We start from the raw sequence: 15607 nt of genomic DNA, 5'->3' as shown, positions 1-15607 counted from the left end.
TTAATTACTTTTCCAAATTAACTCACTGCACACAGAGCTATAGCATCACATCAGCATCTGTACTAGAATCATCCAAGTTCTGATACAGCTCTGACAGCTGTGGAACAGCTTCCTCACCAAGGAGTACAGATTACTCCATCCTACAGCCACTTCTGCTGACACTTGGAAGAGTGGTGATGCTCCGGTCTCAAAAGCAGAAAAGCTGGTCCAGAGCAAAGCAGTCTGGCTGGTTGGGTTTTTTCCTTCACTGCCAGCCAGACAGCTGTCAGAATTCTGCAGCTTGGTCAGGGAGAGGCTCTGTGATCACTTTTGAGCAGGGCTGTGCAGGCTGATGTTCAGTTTACAAAATTTATGTGGAGGTTACATGTGTAGCAGTATTCTTATGGATAAAACACTGCTTTGGTAGAGTATGATGATTCTCTGCAGTGTATCACCTGTAAATTTAACTGTGGGAGTGTGTATCAGTGCTTCCTTTTCTATATGCAGTATATTTTCCTTCCATCCTCCTTAATTACTACTTCCATACTGTATCTGTTGGCACTGCAGAGACAGAGTGTATTGATTTTACAGACAGGGGAAAAAGATATCATGAGAAGGAGCTGCTGAAGGATAAATGTAGAACATGAAACACAAAGAGACTATCTTAAAAAAAAAAAGCCCTGGTACATAATATGAATATTTTAGAGCTTTATTTAAAGTTTTCTGAAGAGGTTGTAGAGATATTGGAGACCTATCTGCAATCTGCACATCTTCACTTAGTTGTCAGGAATATCAAACCCTTCCCCAGAGGTGTTTTAATCATTTCCAGGGAAGCAATGCTTAGGTTGAGTAAAGCCAAGACATGTGGCAAATATGTCCTAATGCAGAGCCTATTACTGAGGTAGAATAAATAATGCTACAAGGTACAGCATTTCATGTGACTGAATGGATTTGATTGGATTGATTAGAATGATTTGAATGATTTGATTTGAATGGATTTGATTTGAATGGATTTGATTAGTCAGTGTTTTGTTATTTCCAAAAGCTTTTCCCCAGAATTAATATGCTGACAGACTATACTGTAGCACAAAGCCAATTTCAAGTGCCTATCTGTTGATTCCCACAAAAGCAGACTTTTACCATAAAACCACACATTCAGAGCAGAAACAGATTTTTGTTCATTGTATTAGAAAACAGAAAGGGACAAGGTAACTCGGGTACCCAGTGAAGCAATGCCATCCTTCACATGAATATCTGCATACTGAATTACACACTTGAGATCTATACCAGGACATTTTAGCAGTGTTTTCTTCGTTTCTGGTGATGTAGGGATAATAGAAAAAAAAATCAGAAGTGTTTATAGACAATGAGAAAAAGACCTCAAAAAAAGTCAACTGTGTAACTTTTTTTCCTATACTGCTTAATCAGCTTTGCAGGTAGCTCAGCTACTGAAATTTGAGGCAAAGATTTATTAGAAGAAATCAAAAGGAAGCAGCAGTCATAGCAACAGCAATGCCCCAAGGTATCTCCTTCTTTTAAAACTAGCATGCCTTAATTGCAGATGTCGTGGATGAGAACTGACATTAGGAAAACAAATAGGATAATAAATGAGTTTCTAAAGTAACAGATAAAAGCTCCTTCAGTACCTTTAAAGATCCCATTTCAGAGACAACCATGGTATACCTCAGACTGGGAGAGAAGAAAGGCTCTCTGTGGTCACCTGTGAATTGCCTTCATGCAAGTCTTTGGGCTGAATGACTCAACTGCCTAAAATGCTTATTTTTTTTAAATCTACATATTTAAATACACAACAACTTTCTTTGCAAATATATGTAACTTTGTCAATTTGATATGAAATCCACTGCCAATCAATTCCAAACTATCTTTTTTATGCTTCCTTGTTGCAGTGGTGCTATTCCTTAGATCCTGATTCAAAGTATAATGAAACAGTCTTTCAGAACCTTCCTGTTAACTCTCTGTTTGTAAGCAGTGCAGTGATTTCTCTCAATACTATAAAAATATGTTCAAAATGCATAATAAAAATATTTTCCTGTCTCAAAAGACAACCTATCAAAATTATTGGAATCAACAGAAAAAGAGCAATGCCATACCCTGTAAATTTTTAAAAAAGCTCTTTCAAAAGGTTTTTTTTAGAGATTAAGAGAAAAATGTGGTGTTATTTTTTTTTAACTCAAAGCAATGCCTGCTCTCCCCATCAAATTATCATCTATTTTCAGTGCTCTGAAGCAGGGTAGTAAGGGGCAGGCTTTGAAGCAGAGCCTCAAAGCATTTGTCTGCTTTCAGAACAAGGCAGGAGGGTTGACCAGGGGACAGTTGCTGAGTGAATAATGCTGATGCCATTAAGATTCCCTGTATTTTTTGCCTTCTTCTATAAAAATGCCGAGTTGTCCACTTTGAAAAGCCTTTCTGTGGCCACTTCTCCCTTGGCCCTGCAGGGCTGCTGTTTTTCCCTCAGGCTGCCTCCCCCCAGGCCAAACAAGCCCAGTTCCTTCTCCTCACATGGCCAGAGCTGTCCCTTCTGCTGGTTCCCCACTGAATTCACCTCCTTGTATTGAGGGACCCAGAGCAGGCCCACTGTTTTAGATGTGTTCTAATAGATGATGGGTGAGGATGGGGGGAATGGATTCAGAGCATGTTAATAAGCTACAAAAGGCATCGAGAAGTGACTGCAGTGACATACTCTGTGTTTTGAATGTGGATTAAGATGCTTTCTTCAAACAAGTGATTCAGTCAGACCACTTCTGCCAACTGAACAAGGAGTTTAGACCACTCAGGCAGAAGGATTTTTGTCTCATGGCTGCAGTAAGGGAGTGGTGCTATTTGCAGAGCGCTTTCTTTGCTTTCCTTTCCTGCCTCCTTCTTGTGTTGAGGATATTTGAGTGTGTTCTTAGAGCACTTCCTCAGCAAAGTCCCAGAAAGCAGAAGATGGAAGCCACATATGCAATTCTGAGCCCTGAGAGGACACTCTCAGGTGTGCTCTGAGCAGCACCCTGGGCTGTGCAGAGCTGTTTTCCTGCTGGGGCTCCCTGGGATGTGCAGAGCTGTTTTCTTGCTGGAGCTCCCTGAGGTGGGCAGGCTGGGATGTGCAGAGCTGTTTTCCTGCTCAGGTTCCCTGGGATGTGCAGACTGGGATGTACAGAGCTGCTTTCCTGCTGGAGTTCTCTGGGATGTGCTAACTGGGCTGTGCAGAGCTGTTTTCCTGCTCAGGTTCTCTGGGATGTGCAGAGCTGTTTTCCTGCTGGAGTTCTCTGGGATGTGCAGAGCTGCTCTCCTGCTCAGGTTCCCTGAGATGTACAGACTGGGATGTGCAGAGCTGTTTCCCTGCTCAGGTTCCCTGAGATGTACAGACTGGGATGTGCAGAACTGTTTTCCTGCTCAGGCCCCCTGGGCTGCTGAGGGGCACCAGAGGGACGTGTAGGGAGCTCAGCAGGGGCTCGATGTGAGCTTCTCACTGGGGAGCACAGGCTGCCTTGCTGTGTAGTCCAGCAGGTGGATGACCCCTATTCTAAACCTGGCCCCAGCTGACCCAAGTGAAGCTCTTAAGAGCTGGAAGTTGCAGATTCTCCCAGGTTCACGCCAGGCCTGTATGGACAAAGCTGAAAAATGGGACATTTTGCAGACCACCAAAGTCTACTTTTATGCACCATGTGGTTCTCAGACCAAGAATTTTGGTTTCAGTCTCTTCCTGAGCATTCCAGTATAAAGCACAAAAATCTGACGTTTTTCATTAGAAGATGCCAAGAGCCTAGGACACATATTCCATAAGATTTATATGGAGACTGTTTTCAGCTATTTCATAGAAGCATTTCCCAATGCAATGGCTTGTAATCAGCACTAGGACTTCAGGCTGCTTAATTCACTGTGATTTGATTAATGCTTTTTTGAGGCAGACTGGTGTTGTAGAGTGATTAGACCAAGCCATCCAGCAGTTTTGGAAAGCCCAGCTTACTCATCTGTAATTTTATTTCATTACGATAGCTTTATAAATTAGACTTTTAAAATAAATTTTCAACTTGACAGTATTAAAATTCTTTATTTGCCAGTGTAGTATATTTTATAATTTTCTTTTCCTGGCTTCACTGCTTCATATTGCATTCCATTGCCACAATGGAATACTTGCAGGGAAAAAATTGGCTTCCTGTGTTAAGAAGTCAAAGAAGGTATCCTAAACAAGAGCATAGCAAACACACCACAATTATTTATTTTGTTATTTTATTTATTTCATTTATTTCATTTTATTTTCATTATTTTGCTTGTGAAATGGCCAGCCATGAAGTACTACCTGCTGCTGAATGACTGGGATGTATTCCAGTTTGGAAGTAATTTTTTGCTTTTTTGTAGAATATTTGTTTTTACACTGGGGCCCAGTCCAGATACTGAAAGATGATTTGGAGGAATAGACACGTGTCTATGTCCCTAAGCTGAATTGAAATCAGGTGACAAATAAGATTTCAACAAGTGCTGTTGAAATCTCAGGAACCAAGCTGAGACTTTAAGTTTGTAAGTTCCCTTCAAAACAACACTTGATGTGTTTATGTGTTGAAATTTAAGGAAATGCAGGTAAGTGAGGGTTCGAGGACATCACCAAGCTATCTGCACTTGCATGATCTTATGTTCCAGAATGTATAAGAAAAAACAAAAGTTACTGAGTACTTTGTATGGGCATCCACAGTTGGACATCTGCATTTTTCTTGGAAGCCCCTGAGCCCAGTTGCAGGAGCCTTGAATTGTGGAATTTATGAAATGTTGTGTTTCCAGGAAGCATTTTCTTTGAAAAATGTAACTGCCTAATGGGGTAATTATACTGTCTACACATTTTCGTGCTCTTTGTGTGTGTGATGCCCCAGAATGTTTGGGTTTGCTGTGTCAAAGTGCCCTTGCTTTAGTTAAACATGAGGTTACTCAATCATTGGGGTTCACCTGGGGCATCCTGTGTGATGCAGTTCAGGGTTGCAAACCAGAAATAGCATGGAACAGTTCTCCACAAAGTGCCAGGTATTCATCCTCTAGGTTTGGCCAAGCAAGGTCTTTCAAAACCAGGTTTTGTTTTCAGTGAAATGTCAGCTGCATGTGGCTGTGATGCATCATATGCTAATGAGCAGGTCAGGGGCTTGGCAAGCTGCTTTTCCTTGGAAGGCAGGGCTGCATAATGCTGTTGGTGGTTGGTGTTTGTTCAATGAAGTTTTCAGTCTTCCAATTTATTTACTTTCAGTTTTGGTTTCAGTTCATTTAACCTTCAGAAAACATTTGTGCTGTCTGCTGCTTACAAAAGGAAGGCTCCCTTCATCAGCCCCTTGCTGCATTTATCTCTCGCTGTGGAGCTGGGATGTCTGCAGTAATGAATGTATCCATTTGAAACAGAAGTGATTAAGTGCTTGTTGAAATGTCTTCTGGAACAAACATTAGCTTTGCTTCCAAAGGGCAGATACTGCACCAGATAACACTTAACCTGGCCAAGGACAAAGTGTTATGTTTAAACATCACTTTCTGCTTGCTTCTGTGAAACAGCAAGGATATCTGCATTCAAGCACTTTCCTTTCTTAATACATCAAAACAAGGATCTCTCCAGAACTGAGAGTGCCATTGTTGTAACTGTTGTTCTGCTTTTAAAACAGCACACTCATCCTACCAGTTTGCTGTGATTTATTCCTTTGAACTTTTTAATCTGAAAGATACAACAACAGAAAAGAATAATTGGGCAGACATTGATATTTGCACACCAGACTTCTGTCTCTAGAGGCACAGGTTCATCCAGCTGTACATTTCTGAACTAAAGCTGAATTTGGCCATCGTGCAGTAATCCCTGGTTGTCCAGCTCAGAAGTTCATGTGTGATTTGATATTAATGTTGTCATCCTGAAAGTATGTTGTAACTCTGGCAGTTGCTTTTCAAAGCTGGTGGTTATCAGGGAAACGATAAAGATCCTCATTTTCCCACCATCTGGGAAAAAGCTCAAGGCCAAAAAATGAAGGGTGAGAAGAGGCGAGTTCCCTGCCCAAACCTGTAGACTGCTGGTCCCTGTGCATCACACAGAGCATGGCCCAGGTCCTTTTACCACTGTTTAGGTCTTGTCAGGTTGCACACGACTTTCTAAGTACTGATGGAATAAATTAATAATGGCAATCATTGGAAATAACTCATTAATCCAGTGATTAAGGGCTGTATATTTTCTTAACCTGAAGATTATAGGGATCCCTAGTAACTTATGCCAGTACATACTATGTGTATCCTACCTGAAATGTTGTGTTTTCAACAGTAGATACAAACATTAAGAAACTAATATTATGTATTAACAAATGTGAAAATACAGATCAAATACCAAATTGTCTGATTTTCTATTTTCTACCCATGTCTTGTTTTCAGAGTGTGTTTTAAGAAGCCTCTATTTATCACACATATTTTGCAAATACGCCAAGATTATTTATCAACTTTGTTTTGGCTTTCATTAATGTTAGAGACATAGAAATTGCAGTAAAATTATTTCCTATATGTGAAATTTGGAAACAACACAATTTAAAAAACATACAGGATATAAAAATATATAAAAATCACCATGAGTAAGAACTAATTAATGCTTTGCTGCATCTCCCAGATCTGTGACAAGGAGTGGCACTACTACGTGGTGAACGTGGAGTTCCCCGTGGTGACGCTGTACATGGACGGGACAACGTACGAGCCCTACCTGGTGACCAACGACTGGCCCATCCACCCCTCCCACATCGCCATGCAGCTCACAGTGGGGGCTTGCTGGCAAGGTAAAGCCACACCAGCTAACAGGCAACACAGTCTGGAGCTCAGGCCAAGAAAGAATCTTAGTTGTCTTGCTGATTGCATAGGAAATAAGCTGCTAAAGGATTGATGGTATAAAATCAGGTGGATTAAGAGTTGTTAATGAAGTCCAAGCATAAAATGGACAGGACATTAACAGGCTTTGCATTTTCATCACCTGGAGAAGTATTGGATACAGTTTGTCTATTCAGTGTGAAAGACTGTCTTCTTTATCTTTTGTCTTCACTTCTTTTAATTGCTTCCCTTATTCTCCAGCCTTAAGCAAACTATTAGATATTAAAGAACACCAGCTACCTCTTTTCAGTCCCTGCCCTCAGATTTCTTTTACAACATGGTCCAGTCCTGTGCTCTTGATGTTGGATGTACTCACCAGCATTTCCAGTAATTTACTTGACTCACCCTATTATACACCAGAGGTAAAAGTGAGAGTAAAATAAATCCAAAAGTCCAAACCCCTGAGCCATACCTGTATGGACGTTTTCTTAAATATTACCTTTTCCTGTTTTCTACCCTTCATAATCCCATTCTGCTCATTCTTTCTACCTAGTCCTTACCACTTTCTTTCTCTGTTCTCTGCCTTACACCTGAAGTGCTCCTCTTTCTCTGCTTGTCTGTTTTTGTAAAGTTGTCTTACTTCTCCATGTTGATTTTCTATTTACACTGTCTTTTTTCCACTTAAAGTATGTTGGGAAGGAAATTATAATTATGAAAAAATGCTTTAATATAGATTATGTTTCTTTCTCATTCTTTCATGTGGTCTCACTTTCTCCATTATCACCTTGTTTGCCGATTTGATCTCTGCTTATTTGCATAATTTGGAAATGTTGTGCATGGCAGGGCTGTTCAGTGTAAATAGCACTCAAAGCAAATCCAGCTATTAGATTATGAGTGGAGAGAAGGTCCAGTCTTTACTTTGATGATAACATGCAGAATGAAGCTGCACTAACCCTAAAAACAAAGTTTGGTAAGTTTAAAATACTGATAGTTATTGGAGGTGCGATAAGCTTGGGGAAGTATGGACTGCTTCTTGTCTAGCTGGTGTTTGCATGGGTTGGTTTTTTTTGTTGTGTGGTATTGGTGCAGTACTTTTAGAGCAAAGTTCCAGAGTTAGCAAATGCAAATGTCATTTGTAAATTTAGTTCTTTCCAGATGTGAGCAAATGCCATAGAGGCTGTGAATAAACATGGAGTACTGCCTTCTGAAAAATCACCATTTTCCTGTAGCTGTGCTAAAAAAAATATATTTTAATCCTTTCATATTTATATGAGGTTCTTCTGGATAGATCAACATAAATGTTTTTGTGCATTATGCGTATTAGTTCTGCCCCTTATCTTCTTTCATTCACACTCAGTGCTTTTGTTACTCTCTTAAAGCATTCTTCAGTGTTTTGAGGTTTTTTCCTAAAAGTCTTGGTATTGCTGGGAATGCACTCCCCTCAGCCCTCACCTGAATCTCACATTAACACCTGCAGGTGCCACATCTGGGCACCTGTGGATCAGTTCAGGTGTCTGTGCAACAAGCCCTGCCTAAGCAAAAGCTGGGCCAGCTTTGCCACAGCCCTGCATTCGTGGGCTCACCTGCCCCCAAGGCAGCTGAGAACAACAACAATAATCTTGTTCCTTTTGCACCTCTGTCTCCTTCTCTCAAACTGGGAAGAGAAGGAATTAGGCAAAACTGCTCACATAGGCTCGCAGTACATTCAGACCATGCACTATACTTCATATTTCAGCTGTTACAAAAGCAAAAATTTGCAATTGTTTTCAAACATTTTTATTTTTGCACGGTATAATTTGATGGCTTAATTAATAACCATTCAGAGTAAGATTCTTCTTTCTTTTTGGTGAAACACCTGATTTAAACTACTGAAATAATACCTATAGCTGCCATTAATATTTACTGCAATATTATGTTATTGCTCTATTAATAGGGAGAAAATTGGAGCTCCTCAAAAGTAGAAACAAATTTTCTACCTCATGAGAATGCTAAGATTTACAGTGTGCTAAAGATTCTGATAAACTATCATGTATCAGGCAAAAAGATAAACTTATAATGGTTATGTGAAACAAAATTTCAAGATACTGCTTTTGTCAAAGGTTATCATTTGGTACATTTGTTTTGATCACCTCGAACTATTTTAAATGAATGGTGTGGAAAGTCACTTTGTTAATAAGATTCAGCACTGTATTTCAGTCTGTGAAATAATAATTAATCAACATAGAAAACCAATCTATTCTAGTCTAAACAATAGTTTTCAAAGTTTGTATATTTCAAGAAAAAGGGGCCCTATCAAATAAATATTTAAAGTATAAATACTTTCTGTGAAACTGTTAATAAGTGTACTTAGGCTAATACATTTTAGCCAGTAGCAATAGCCTAAACCTCAACATTTTCAAAGTGTTATAAAGCTGCTTTACAACATTCTGTGATTTATTTCAGTAAAATATATAGTGAATTTGGTGTCATAAGCCATTCAGGAGTGTCCTTGTTAAGAGGATATGAAGAGTTTCCAGCTCTGGTTTGCTAAGACTACTTCCTTTCTTTTTATCAAAGCACTGGCAGAAAGAAACACTGCTCTTACCTCTTCTTTCAGAAAGGGCAAGACCTTCTTTTCTGTCTTTACTAAGCCACTTTACAGTTTTGAGTACACAGCATCCGTTTGTCAGAGTAAAATTACTTGAAAAACAGTCTCAGACAAGTAAATGAATCAGAAGAAATAACATTCCTTTTTTCTTCCCACACTGACTGATTTGCTGACAGCCAAAAGTCATTGTGGCTGTGGGGCAGCTGAAAGACTAGCAAGAAGGAAGAGTGTATTTAAAAGACACTGAAAAATCAAGAACAAGAATTGCAATTTGCTCTGTTAGCACTAATATGAAAATCTGGTACTGCTATGAGGTATTTACCCTCTTTGAGATGAAAATGTTCAGCTCTAGTCTGGAAACTAGGAATTGTTCTGCTGCTTCTTTAGGAGCATGAGTGTCCTCTGTCGTACTGTGCCTGAGCCCTGATCTTTCCATCACGTACACTGATCCTCATCCTGGGGTTCTGTAGCAAGCACCATGCTTCACCTCCTCCTTGTCTTTCTCTGAGTTATATCCTACAGGAATCTTGGACCTGAAAAATTCTTTTCTTTAAGATTATTATTGCCTATCATTAATATTTCAATGCCTGAGTAACTATTTTCTGACTTTTATAGCCTTGTTTATAGCATCCATTATGGGAAGTTGTTTTTTGTTTCCTTCTTCAGCTGCTCAAGTGAAATATAAGAGCAATGTAAGATCAGTGCTGTTCTCCTGATCATAACATGAAAACAAAACAAAGGTGCAATTCTTCAGCCTTACATGACAAATTCAAACTTTAGCCTATGATGTGCTCACTGTGCCTTGGTCTGTGGCATAAGAAAATCTCTCCTACATCTTTAGCCCTTTCCTGGCAGTGTAAAAATCTTGCCTGATTTATTTGTTCCTGATTCTATGCAAAATTTTTTTAAATAATGTGAGTTGAGGGCTAGGACTCTCCAAAAAGGAGGGAAAATTAGCCTTTTCCTGAAGGGCAGATTCTTGGAGACAAGCAGGGAGTGAAGATGCTTGAAAAAGCAGAAAGCCAGCCTTTAAAAGTGATAGAAGAGACCCTTTCCAGGGTCTGTCAGGCACTGGGTCAAGTTTACTGCAGCCCAGGAAATGGCTCAGTTACTTAAAGCCAAGCCTGGGGAATGGTTCCCAGCTCTAATGACACTTTGCACATGAGGAAAGTCGCATGATTTGTTCTGGCATAATCACGTTGAACTTTATCTACTAAAAATTAGGTATGCTGTATGTTACTATGGTATAGTTTCCCTTTTCTAATCTAAAAATCTTGGTTCTTTCTTAGGGCTCTTACTAAAGGAAGATCTAAGCAGAGCTACCTCATTGATTTAGGGTCCTTCACAGTGGTTGGTCTAGAGTGAATTCTTTTTTATGCAGTTGATGTTCAATACTGCTGTACTAGAGTGGGAGTGGTTTATTTGAGGGTGGGAGTTCAAGCATTATCTTTAGGCTAAAATGTTGATGTGGGTTTGGTTACACGTGACCCGGGAGCAGTGACAGATTGCACGTAACCCCAGCAAAGTGCCAGCTTTTATACATGGCAAATCCCAATTTACTCCTTAGCTGGGATTTCAGTGAAAAGGTAATGCTGACCACAGAGATAAGCAAACTGGGCTCTTAGTGAGGGCAGAAACAAACACCTGGTACAGCTGTTCCTGGAATTAGTCCTTTGTGTACCCTGGTGAAGTTTGACAGCTTTCTCTGCAGGTACATGAGGTTAATTATATAACTTAATCTTAGCATCTTTAAAATTTTCTTCACATCACTGGTCTCACTGATGATTGTCAAGGGTGTGATTTTGATGTAGGTCAGGTTATTTAAGGCCAAAGTACTGCTTGGTCTCTAATAGTAAAAGAAATTTTCAGGCAGAATTGCTCTCTCAGGGTATCTAAAGGACAAAATTGACTTGCTTGCATGTCTGCCTCCTAGAGCAAAAGAGACACCAAAAAGAACAGGGGGGAAGTGGCCCTGTGTCTGAACTGCTTCTTCCCTAAACGGGTATTAAAGCAGACATGGTCCATGGGGATAGGAGAGAACTCTCCAAGCCTCAGCTTTGGTTCTCATTACTACTATTTTTCTTCTTCAGCACAAAAGTACTTTCAGATTTGCCTTTTTACCTTAAGAGTCTCAAGGTCTTTTCAAATATTAAAGAGGTGCAGCAAGGCAGGAGAGTCACCCGTGCTCTGAGGGAATAAAGTGCAGTAGATGATTTTTCCTCAGGTCACAAAAAAATCTGCATCACAGCAAGAATCAGAATTCATGATCTTCTGTTTTTATTCTCCTTTTTATGTTTTAACATCCTTTTTCATTCTCCTGAGCAATGCAAACAAATCGTTAGCTTGTCCTGGAGCACACTTTACAAGAGCTTACCCCAGGAAGTTCTCTGAGTTCATTATTCTGATTCAGTTTATCTGAGGACATAGCAAATGGACCCTTTTACAGAGTAAGAAACTTCTTCCATTAAGCCAAGGTTTATAGGTTTGCACTCTGATCCCTTTATTTCTATACATTTAGGGGCAAAAGCAGAGGAAGGGAGCAGAGGAAGTTACATGATTTGGTGATTTTTTGTACAAGAGGCAGAAGACAGACTTCCTTATGGTTTCTCTGAAAAGATAAGGTCTTGAATTCATACAAGGCATTTTGGGAGGGAAGGAGTTTGTATATGGCTCCTAAAGCTCTGTCAGGAAGGTAGTGACACAAGTGAATGGCTTGTCACAAGGTTATGCTGTAGCTTACATTGACTGTAAGTCACTGTTTCTAACAGAGTCGCCCCTTTAGCAGTGCTGCAGCCTCACAGTGCAATTCTGCTGGAAACTGCATAGAGAGGGTCTTCAGGAGAAGCCTGTCAACAGGTATTTATTGTCATAGACACAGGAGAAGGCTGTAGTAGTTCCTGTTTTCTAAGGAATTGCTGTTTTCTATTCTATTTTTCTTTTATATTCTCCTTTTATTTTCCTCTTTCCTTAACCTATGATGGAGAGATAAGGTTTTCTGTAAAGCCCTTCTGTGGAATAATCTTATTGTCCTCACATGCCAGCCCTCTGCTGACACAGAAATCACCCAGTGCAGTCAGAGAACTGACTGATGATTCAAGGCAAGAAGCACCACGAGAGTTAAAAGTTGGAGAGGAGTCAGAAAAAGGAGAGCCAGTGTGAGCGGTGTAGCAGCAGCCTGTATCGCTCAACCTTGGACTTCCTCCAGAAATTAAGGTATTCAACAGATGAAGATTCCCCCAGCTGTGCATCCAACACCACTGGATCATGCCAAGGAGGCTGACATAGCTTGCACAACCTGCCCCCTCAGAGGAGTGATACAAGCACACCTTAATGCAAGAGCACCAGGGCAGATCTCAGCACAGTGTGATGCTGATTATCTGTGTCCCAATGCCTCCATGGGTACAGCAGTGCTCTTGCTGCATTTTCCTTCTCATTAGGAGAAAGATTGGTCAGATTTCAGTTCACTTGACAGATCTTTGCTGAATTTCATCTGTAATAGAAACATAAAGACGTGGAAGGTTAGTTTAGGAGGGTGTTTTCTTGGAGAGCTGAATTTGCATTCAAATCTGTCACCCTGGATATATGTCCCATTTTTAACTGGGTTTCTGCAGGAAGCACTACTTACCAGCACAAAATTGTTTTTGGGAGAATAGGGATATGGGTTTTTTGAGCAACATTTATCTATTGCCTGAATTGTGAAAAATTGCAGCATGTTTTTATTATCCTGCATCTTCAGTAGAATAAGTTATACCCACTTTGGGTATAAGGATGTATTGCATGGAGATCAGTTGGCATTTGGACACTTATGAGCAGGGAGACCTTAGTGTTCTCTGAACGTGTCCTACTTCAGATAAAGCTTTAAAGCCTAAAGATGTGTTAGTGAGGTTGTTGGGTTATGATGCCTATTCAGAGCAGGTGCAGACTTAACATGGGCCATATTTGATGACCAATTTCTGATTAATTTTTATCTGAGTGATATAAAAAGCCCCACTAAAACTTTTCTGTGCTCAGAAGAGTATAAAATGTTATGTCACTAATTGGGGCTACTCCTGAAATTTGTGTTAAGTTTCATCTTGTTTAACAGCCAATCTGCTTGTCAGAGAATTAAACCCAGGTCCCTAAACTGCCATAATAAAAAGATGGGATAAATTTGGAGGCTTGGACCTGAGGACTTCAGAGCCAGAATGTCTTGTGCCTACTCCCAGATTCATTCAGTCTTTATGTTGGAGCCCTGAATAATCAATTTTTCATTAATTATCTGGCTCAGTATAACCAGAGTCTAGAATATCTTAAAAGAATTGCATCTCAACTGGAAATTCTCTTGATTTCACCATTTCCCATGAAAACTTCATTGTGCTTTGACTGCCTTGATAATTACTTGCTCATTATTAGGACAGGGCAAAAAGCCTGCAAAATCTGTGAGCTCAATAAAATCACTTGTTTTGACGTGCCTGATTGTTCTTTGGAGATTGATAAGGAATGCAAACAGCACTTTACATCTGAGTAGTCAAACCAACAACTGTAAAATTCAATGCTAATCAAATTGTCACACTTTATATCAACTCAGTGCAAAATGAAAAACAAAAGTGTCGTGGAAACAGGCTCTGCTTCTTTAATGAATGCATTTTAACCCCATGAAGTCCAAATCCTGGAACTCTTCAGTTTCCCCTGGACTCTCCAACGCTATATCTAACAGATATAACCTGGTGATTGCCAGGTAACAGTTCTTAATCCCACTAAATTGTTGTTCATCTGGCAATCTCCAACTGTTTATAGCAAAACATTTGTTTTCCTCCATGTGTATAAGGGGTCATCCCCTCTGAGCTGCCCCCAAGACAGACAGACATCTGCAACATACTCAGCTAAAATTAAGTAGGTTGCTCTTCTCCATTTGATCTGGTGTGTTTGAAATTTCAGGTAACTGTGCCTGTGTCTATTTAGATCTTTGCCAAGCAGTGATGTTGTAAAAGTCTTGCTTTTATTGGCAGTCTGATCGCTCCCCACTGAGGGGTCTGTGGAGTCTCCTGCATGTCCTGCTGCGTGAGTTGGTCCCTGACTGTGCTCCCTGCTGGGATTGCTGTGAGCTCAGCCCCAGCTCTGAGTGGCACAGGAGGGAAACAACACTCACAAGGGCCCAGAGGCTTGTAGGCTTCATATGGGAGGGGAACACCCTGGCCCCAGTGTGGGAGGTGCCTCTAGGCTGCAGCTAATATGATGGAACACTACCCCTCGGCATACCCTGATAGCTCTAGTTATCTAGATAATTCCAGCAGCAAAAGAGATCAGAACCAGACCAGAAGAATCTCAGTCCAGAAGACAGTTATTATTTTAGCAAGTGAAAAGTGTGATGCATGCTATTTCAGCAATGACTAAGGAGTAAACAGCATTATAGTGAATAATTATGGATGTCATGGTTCCTCTGGATGTCTCCACAGCCTGTTGACACCATCTTCCTTTGAAGGAAGAGAAGAATTAATGGGTGAATTAATGCTGAAAGCTACCATCCATCCTCCTGTATCTGGTAGACTTTGAAAGTGTTGGTGCATGCTGGGTCAGGTGTGAAAAGCAATGCACAATTTTATCAGTAGCATCTGAACAACCCTATGGCCTATATTCCCTCACAACTATGACAGTAACCACAACATTTACATTTACATTTACATTTACATTTACATTTACATTTACATTTACATTTACATTTACATTTACATTTAAGGAAGAGAAAAAAAATCAGTAGTTTCAAAATTTTTTAATGGAAGGCATTGTAGTACAAATAGTTGGTGACTAAACTATAGTTTCAGTCTTTTTTGTGTTACAAACATTTAACTTAATTCCATGACAGCGGGGAAGGTTCTGTTTTCCTCCCTTGGCCCTGTCATTCATCAGTCTTAACTACTTAACTGTCCACCAGGAATTAGCACTCACAGCATATTAATCCATAGCAATCAATAAACATAATGCTGAGTGAGACACAATACACAACACAGTTGAGGACTAGGTTTTCCCATTCTCTCAGAACTTACCAACAGCTTCGTGGAGATGAGCTGTATCCAAGGAATATTTCACTCATTGGCAAGGGCAGAAAGACCCTGAAAGCAGTGAAGTTCCTTGAATCTTGCTGAGGCAGTCCAGGTTAACTGGATATCCTGAGCTCTGGAGAGAAACTGGAAATGCTTTGTTACAGAACTATTACAAATTTTTCTATGCTTGGATTACCTCAAGACCATTGTCACTGGA

The 15607-nt window shown here is 40.1% G+C and overlaps 1 protein-coding gene across 1 annotated transcript in view; it reads left to right on the top strand.

The window, feature by feature from the left end:
* Positions 1–15607, top strand: part of CLSTN2 (calsyntenin 2) — a 301241-nt gene that overhangs the window by 270937 nt on the left and 14697 nt on the right. The window contains exon 9 of the mRNA XM_056498465.1: positions 6593–6755. Coding sequence (XP_056354440.1) covers positions 6593–6755 — 163 coding nt within the window. The remainder of the gene's footprint in view (positions 1–6592; positions 6756–15607) is intronic.

This window comes from Oenanthe melanoleuca, chromosome 9, assembly GCF_029582105.1.
Source record: "Oenanthe melanoleuca isolate GR-GAL-2019-014 chromosome 9, OMel1.0, whole genome shotgun sequence".
In the NCBI taxonomy this organism is placed as follows: Eukaryota; Metazoa; Chordata; class Aves; order Passeriformes; family Muscicapidae; genus Oenanthe; species Oenanthe melanoleuca.
This window is presented reverse-complemented; position numbering and strand designations above follow the sequence as displayed.